General features: G+C 37.3%; 1 protein-coding gene across 1 annotated transcript in view; it reads left to right on the forward strand.

The window, feature by feature from the left end:
- LOC149316237 (fatty-acid amide hydrolase 1-like) overlaps positions 1-7535 on the forward strand; it is a 38469-nt gene extending 30934 nt beyond the window's left edge. Inside the window, exons 14-15 of the mRNA XM_089515071.1 lie at positions 5189-5334; positions 5459-7535. Coding sequence (XP_089371197.1) covers positions 5189-5334; positions 5459-5587 — 275 coding nt within the window. The 3' untranslated portion in view covers positions 5588-7535. The remainder of the gene's footprint in view (positions 1-5188; positions 5335-5458) is intronic.
- Positions 7536-8263: the final 728 nt, after the last annotated feature.

Raw genomic sequence — 8263 nt, forward strand, 5'->3', positions numbered from 1 at the left:
AGGCTTTGCTAAGATATTTCTCTTCTAGAATTTATGTCTCACTGCTAACTCTAACTAACAACAGATCCCCTGGATCATTCTTGGGTCATTCTGAGCTCTTTATGCTTTAGGTTTTTATCTATGCCTGCATCTTTGGACCTTTTGAATGCTTTTTTTTTAATACATATGTAACCTTAATTTTACAGACTGCATTTACATGTACATACTGAATATGAAACTTTAACTCTGACCTAATGTACTCACAGCTTTATCTCATTTGAATCCACAACAGTTTGACAACAGAACAGGGAACAGGAAAAAACAAAACTATGATAGAGTGACTTCTTTGCTTTTTACTCAGGACTCAAAAAATCAGTTCATGCTCTTTTTTTAGTCACTCCTCTCAGGCCAAAATGATATATTCTAGCTTGGAATTAGGATACAATTTCACACATGCTGGCTTGAGTTTAACGTGATTAATTTTGATTACGTCTGGCAGTGGAAACCAGAATTTAAATTAGTAAAATGTTGCCAAATTTTCTCTTGCTACAATATTGTAGAATACCAATTTCTTTAATACTTTCATATCGTTCCTTATTCCATTCCAGAACCACATAATAATTCAACATAGGATCAACTGGCTCGCCATGTTATTTTTTCAAAATAACAAAAATTATAAATTTCAATGAGTGTAAATCAAATTGACAATCACTAATTAACCAGAATATAACAATTATATTCTGGATCTCTGGGTTCCAAAATCACAAAAAGAAACTTCGGGTGCTTTCAAAAATACATTTAGATATTATAAAAAATAAAAATAAAAATTCAAGCTAAAACAATATACAAAAACCTCTTGGATGGGCCATTCTCAAAACTTAAAAATATAAAAATAGTTCTCAGCATCTGTTATAACAAAAAATCATTTCAAAAACTTTAGGCCAGAAATTTAAAACAAAAAAACAATTATTGCAATCAATAAGCAAGAATCAAAACAAATCAAAATATTCAAGAGCAAAATTAAAAATTAAAACCAGGAACAAAAAATGATTTAAAACAAGCCAATTTAACATAATAATAAATAATAAATAAAAGTTTTATTTATATACCGCCCTTCTACAAATCAGGGCGGTGCACAACATGACATTGGCAAGACTTTGCAGGCATCTTTGAGCTCAAAAATACAAAAGCTATGGCCTCAAAAATTAGCAGTTGAAATAAGTACAAAACAAGCACACAATATTCAGGAAAAGCGAAAATTCAATAGGCCAGGGAATAGGCCAGGAAACTCATGGATCACAACTTAAAACTCAAAAAATAAACCAATTCTAACCAGGCAAAAGCAAAACTTTGCATGGCGAATGCTCATGATTGCAACAGCTGTTTCAGCCTAGCACAGTTGTAGCCTTACAAAACCAAAACATCCTAACTTTTCCCCAGGCTTCAAAAGAATTCAGGCCTAACACACTAATCTTATCAACTTTAATTGGAAAAATAATTTAGCTGGATTGCCAATCAGAAGATTGCAGGTTTATAATTTAAAATCCAAAAAGCACAATGAAAAACAATTGCATTTAAAAAAACATATATAAATTCCCAAAGGCACAACTTAAACTTCATTTTAAAAACCCATGAGAGCATCTTGAGGCCAGAAAATAAAAACAAAACATTGAGCAAAAAGCTGCTTGCCTGTAAATTTAAAAATATCAAAAACAAGCTTGCATTCTCTGGTCAGATAGAATCCAGTCTGGCTGGCTGCTATTCATGTAATATGAACTCTCTCTACAAACACACACACTTCCCGCTCAAAGAAAAACAAACCATCTTAATGCAATCTCTTTTAACAAGCATCTTCATAGATCACCCTTAACAAGACATTTACTATTTTTTCATCTAAGTCTAAAGCACAACATCTATTCTATGAACTTAAGGGGAAAAAAATCCTTTGCCTTTAAAAATAGTCTACAAAAATCTCAGCCAGAGGGGAAGAGAATTTTTTTTTAAAAAAACAAGCTTTGAACTTACAACTTACAACGCTGTGCTGCTCCATCTCCTTTAGCCACAGCCAGGAAAAAAAACTCTCACAAACAGTGTAGCCAACAAGCCTCGAAGATAATTCCCCAAACGTTTGGCCAAAACTCACCAAATATTTAACTTTCAAAATTACTATTAAAACCAATCACCAAAATCACACCAAAAGCTCTGAAAAGTACCCATGTTGGTGTGAAAGTCACCAGATTGGCAACACGAACCTCCATTCCAGGTTTTCTTTCCAACATAGCTTCTACTGTTGCTTTAGCTTTAGCCAAAGGAAAAGTTTTAAAATGCAAACCATGGGCTTTCCCTAACCCCCCTTTCTCTCTCTAACTCACTCTAGCTTGTCCATCTGCACCAAACTCATTTCTAAATCTTTCTCAGCCACTTAAACATACTCAAACCTTCTGCAACATTCTTGAGCCATCAATTTCAATTCAAACCTTGTTTATACTTTCCTCTGTAAACATTTTCCAACCATTTTCCAAACCATTATAAACTCGCTCCATAAGCTTTCTCCTTTCACACACCATCATTTTCACATCCTCATACCTTCAAACACTTTCTTTTATCTTTCTCACAATTTTCTCCACTCTTAGATAACTTCTAACCACAGTCCAGTTCACAAAATCAGACCACAGCTGAAGCTTACTGGCTAAGCTTAAAACTCACTATTTTATTATTACTATGCCATAACAACACCACTATAAAGCACTTCTTTCTGCCCATCTTCTTAAAACTTTCACCGACAAAAGAATTTGCAATGTCTCTGGGAAGGCACAGGCTTAATATTCAATTTAGATTTTCCTTTGGCTTTAAATGGGTATGCATTCAAATTTAGGGCAGAACTTTCCCAAAGGCACTGATCATTTAAAATCATGAAAACCTCAAGTTAAAACACCAATTTTCCAAAATTTATCTACAATATACACAAAGGCAATTTCCCATTTTTATAATTTAAACAATTTCAATTTCCCCAAACAACAAGTTTCTACCTCTGGGTTGCTCCTGGCCACTGTCTAACACACAAAGCTAATTCAAAACCCTCTTTTCTTGTCATGTGGGGGCCTTCTTCCCTGATTTGCACCTCTCTCTACAGAGTCTATCTCTATCTTTTCTATCTCTTCCACAATTTGGGCCAAATCAATCTGAACCTTGAACACAGCTTCTTTAATACTAGTTAATCTCTCATCCTTTTTAAACACCAATTCTCTGCAATTATTCAACCCAGGTGGGCTTTTTCCAACAGTCTTATACCAATAGAAAATATACAAATAATCATTGAGTAACCCTCTTTCTGGCTCCAATGTTTTAGAATACAACTGCAAGACAATGTCAATATCTATACCACCCTCTCTCGGCCAATTTGGCAAAATCTGACTCCAAACATCTTTACACAAAAAGATTAATCGCTCCTTTTTCAAACGTTTCCCCATGCCTTTCCTAATGTAATCCAAAGGAGTTTAACCTCCCTCAGCCATCCTTAGACACAAAACAACAAAAGACCACAAGCACAATTTCAACAGGCGCAAACACTATAGGATTAGGATTTAAAAGTACACACTGGACAGATTGCAAAACCCACAAATCTCAGACACTACATACAGACAAATTCCACATGTTATATACCCACGTTTTACTCTTTACTGCAGCTCAACAGTCTTTACTGGAGCCTCCACCACAACCAGACAGAATGAAACAAAATATCACAACCATAATTTATACTCACAATAGACCAATGCTCTCCTCCAACTCTCCACCAGCACCTAACTTCTAGCTATTTAAAACAAAATACCACAGAAGGGAAAGGTTTGCCACCACACAAAAAGTAAAACAATTTATTGGCACTTGGAGATCAGTAGATTAACTACCCCCAGTACAACTGAGCAAGTGCCTTATACTTCCACACTGATCCCACACTTTGGCAATCAATACAAAGAAGCTTCTTCAATACACCTGATTGGCTAATTACAATTTAAACATACAGAATTCTTACAATCAGAACAGAAATACATGCATACATTAAAACTGCATCATCACTCCTTACCCCCTCCTGTAACCTTCCTCCTAACCTTGCTTCTGAATGTCAACTATGTGTCCTTATCTCAGTAGTTTATGTTATGTCTTTTTACTGGTGCCAGCTTCCATCCAGGTCAAGATGCACTCATTATTCCTTTGCTCTAGTTTTTCTAAACTCCAAGCCTTTATTTCAAAAACCATCTCTCTGGCTGACAAAGGTGACTCCATCTTTCTATAGTTTTTTATTTCAACAGGGAATATTTCCACCACAGAGGGACTGTCAGGTCTGGGCTCAAGGAACTGAGGCCTGTTACAGACAGCCAAAATAAAGCTGCTTCGAGTCACAGTGGAGGTATGGTGTTTCAATGATGCATGCGTCCTAAGAGTCCAGAAGCCACAACAAAGCCATGCTCCAGCTGGAGCGTGGCTTTGGTGTGACTTCTGGGCTCTTAGGACGCATGCATCATTGAAACACCATACCTCCACTGTGACTCGAAGCAGCTTTATTTTGGCTGTCTGTAACAGGCCTGAGGCTCCTTTTTGTTTGGTATCTTTTGGGTTTATAGGTTTCAAGTGTCTTGGGCTTTGTGGTCTTTGTCTCTTTATTTTGAGGGTAGGAAAGGTCACACCTGAAGCACCCTCATTTTTTAAAAAGAAATTCTTTGTCCCAAGTGCTCCCAACAGGGAGGTGTTTTCCATACAAGTCATTTCATGTTTAAAAAGGGGCTCCTTTGGACCCAGGGGCCATTACGGGAGTATTTTCAGGGTGCTGCCCTCCTAGGTCTCCTGATAGTTTCCGACCCTTACTTTAGTAGCTCTTGGGTCTGGTACCCCTCCACTGGTGCCTCAGCATCTTCTTAAAGGCCACTTACACTGAGACTTTCACATATGAAGTGGCCCACAATTAATAGCTTGCAGAAATCCTCCATCCCACCTGTCAGTATTTTAATACATTGGATATAGAAAATATAGAATTTTATATAGAATTATATAGAATAGAATGCAAATATGAAGAGACTGGGATTATAAAGCTATTCCCTCCTCAAACATGATATAACAATTATTACTAAGCATCATAAGCTGTCATAAAAAGTTTAACTAGGCACCTCAACTGTACCAAAAAGTAGTAGTAATCTATTGGGCTTTGTCACTACAGTGGGAGCCATTTACACTCTGTTGTATAACTACTTGGATTTCCCTGCTGGAGTGGTCCCTGTCACAACAGTAACAAAGGAAGATGAGGAGGAACTGAAGAGCCACAAAGGGCACTATAATGATATATGGGACAAGATCTTTGTGAAGGTATGTCCTATGTCCTGTTGGCAAGTGTTGTTTCATAAATACTGTCAGCAACCTTTCTTGGGGACTTGGTACCCAAACTAAACCAAAAAGTCCCCATTTCTCTTCCTGTGTTCTGTCCTTACAGGCAGTGAAAGGAGCTGTGGGACTCCCTGTGGCTGTCCAGTGCGTAGCTTTACCATGGCAGGATGAGCTGTGCCTTCGATTCATGAAGGAAGTGGAGAAGCTGACTTCGGAAAACGAAAGGATGCACTGAGTGTGAAGTTGCTGGAAGCAGAATGATGGGGAACTGTCTCCTGCGACTGACAGACAATGGGCTTTTTAGCTGGACCAAGTTTTGATTAAATCTCTGAAATGCTTTTCTGCCTCAACTTTGACTGTTCATGGGGCTGCTATGAATATGCAGAGGATCAGTTGTGGTGATTACATGATAACTGTGACTTCTTTCATTAAGAAGGGGTCTGTAGTCAGTGCAGAAGCCAGTATTGTAGAAGTATCCACTTCCATCATCTGCCACACAATCCATTCAGACATTGGGCCATCCAATGCAGGAGACATTGACTGGCAACAGTTCTTTATGGATTCAGGCAGAATTCTTTCCTAGCTCTTCCTAGCCTAGATGATGATGGAGATAGAACTTTGGACATTTTTTCACATGGAGCATATTTTCTACCACTGAACCATGGTTGCTTTTTAAAGTTGGAGGATAAAGGACTGAATGGGAAACATTAGAACATGGTTCACCATGGAAAGGACTGCAGGTAGACTAGATTTGTACATGGTGACAATGGCCAGATTCACACTCTCACAGAAATGGAAAAATTCAAGCATACCTTCTCTACATGACTAGCTGCTTAAAATATATGATTTAGCAGAAATGGATAAACTGACTTGCTTACTTAGACATGGATTGATTACTGGTACATGTTCATTCATTCATATATTAATCTTTCAAGAGTTTTGTGTATGTGATAACCTGTTAATTTAATAATTTGATAATATGTTTGAGAATATTGGTAATGTATTTGATAATTTATATCTTTGGTTTTGTCTTAAGTTAGAGCAGGCATTAAGAATTTAATAGATAACAGCAGGAAATTTTGATTATTTAAATACTCAGTTTGGTATCGGTGTCAGAATGAATGCAATATTATATAAATAATATCAAAACGACCAGTTTGACAGACAGGAGAGTTTGTATATAGGTAGAGGTTTATTTATACAAACAGAATTGAAAGTCATTTTGTTTTAGTTAGTGCCGCTTACTTGAAAGTAGGAAGTACTGATGAAATAATTGTACACTTGGGGAGCAAAAATCTGATTTGTAAATTTTAATAATAATAAAATTTATAAAGAGATGAAAAAAAAGAAGAAATTACTGCAAGCAAGGGAAACATCTCCTTCTATTCTGCACAGTCACCTCAGAGCCGAAGTATAAACCTGAGCCAATTCCTTTGTCCCATACTTGAAAGGGGCAAAAGTACATTAATAAGTTATTCAGCAGTATAAAATGTGTTATTCTTTGAAATGCTGCAGATGGGTTTAAGTTTGGAAATGAATAACTGTGGGGCTTAGTTAAGAGAGACCAAAGTCCAGTCCTCCTACCATTTCCTCAACCACATTGTTCAGGCTCCAAAAGGCTGCCCCAAAGACCTCAGTGTTTACTGCTCCTTTTTTTAAAGCTCTGCAGTAATTCTGCTCTATTGTGTACCTCCCCACCCCCAAGATAGTTGTAATCTTTTTAAAAATCACAATGGTGGTGGTCTTTATCCTATCTGTAAATATTTGTTTTTCAAATCTTAGCTCTAAGTCTCTGGTGCCTTCACATGTATTCCTCCATATCTATGCTTCTTTAGGTGTTCGTGATGGGAAGAGAGTACTATGCCCACTGATTTCAACTCCAAATGTTCCCAACTTGCTCATTTTCTTCCCCCACCCCAAGCTTTCACCAGACCTGTCTTCCCCACCTTGGAATTCATAAGAGCTTGAAAACGTTTCTTGTTTGGGCTACAGCTGCCTACCAGAAATCTTGAGCCAGTTTGGTCAATAGCCATACCGGCTGGGGGATTCTAGGAATTCTGGTTAAATTTTTCCCCAAGGTCTGCTGTGCAGTTACACCATTAGGATCAAATCACAACATTTGTGTACAGTCCTTATTTGTTTAATTGGAATTTAAGTTGAAAAGTAGTGAATAAGTGCTTTTTGTAAAGGGATAGATTCTGTGTAGCTCCTTATATATGTTCAACATGTCATGGCCTGTGTTTCGCAACAACTTCATGGAGAGTTGTTGTGTGCCTCCAAGTCACTTTTTGATTTATGGTGACTCTAAGACAAACTTATCATAGGGTTTTCCTGGCAAGTTTCTTTAGAGAGGGTTTGCCATTGCCATCCTCTGAGGCTGAGAGAATGTGCCCAAGGTCACCCAGTGGTTTTTTATGCTTGACAGGTGATTCGAACCTTGAACTCAAGTTGTAATCAATTCTCAAACCACTGCACCACACTGGAACCTGCATGGAGAGACCAGTTGTTAATTGTATGCAGTATGCTATGTTCTGCATTATGTAGAAGAAATTGGTGAGAAGAGTGGAATTTGTCTTTTTAAAAAAAAAAAAAAAAAGTCTCTAATATAGGTTCTTGCTCATAAGGAATTCAAGACAGCTGACCATTTTAATAGCAAAGAAAACAAAACCAAGAAAAGAAAAGAAAAAGAACCCATTTGTGCCAGCTCAGTACCATATGAGTATTGCATCAGGAACCTGAATTAGATGGCTAGTTCTATATATCTGAATGCTGTCTCATTTCTCAATGAGTTTCCATTGGGTTCTGTGGAACAAATTTATCGCCTCAGCCCTCCAAGCCAGTATGGTAACTGATACAGGATATTATGGGTGTTGTAGTCTTGAGAAAGGCCAAAGGTTCTCCAACTTTTCTG

The sequence above is a fragment of the Sceloporus occidentalis genome, unplaced genomic scaffold, assembly GCF_023333645.1.
Source record: "Sceloporus occidentalis isolate IW3139 unplaced genomic scaffold, rSceOcc1.0.p SCAF_3, whole genome shotgun sequence".
NCBI classification, from domain to species: domain Eukaryota; kingdom Metazoa; phylum Chordata; class Lepidosauria; order Squamata; family Phrynosomatidae; genus Sceloporus; species Sceloporus occidentalis.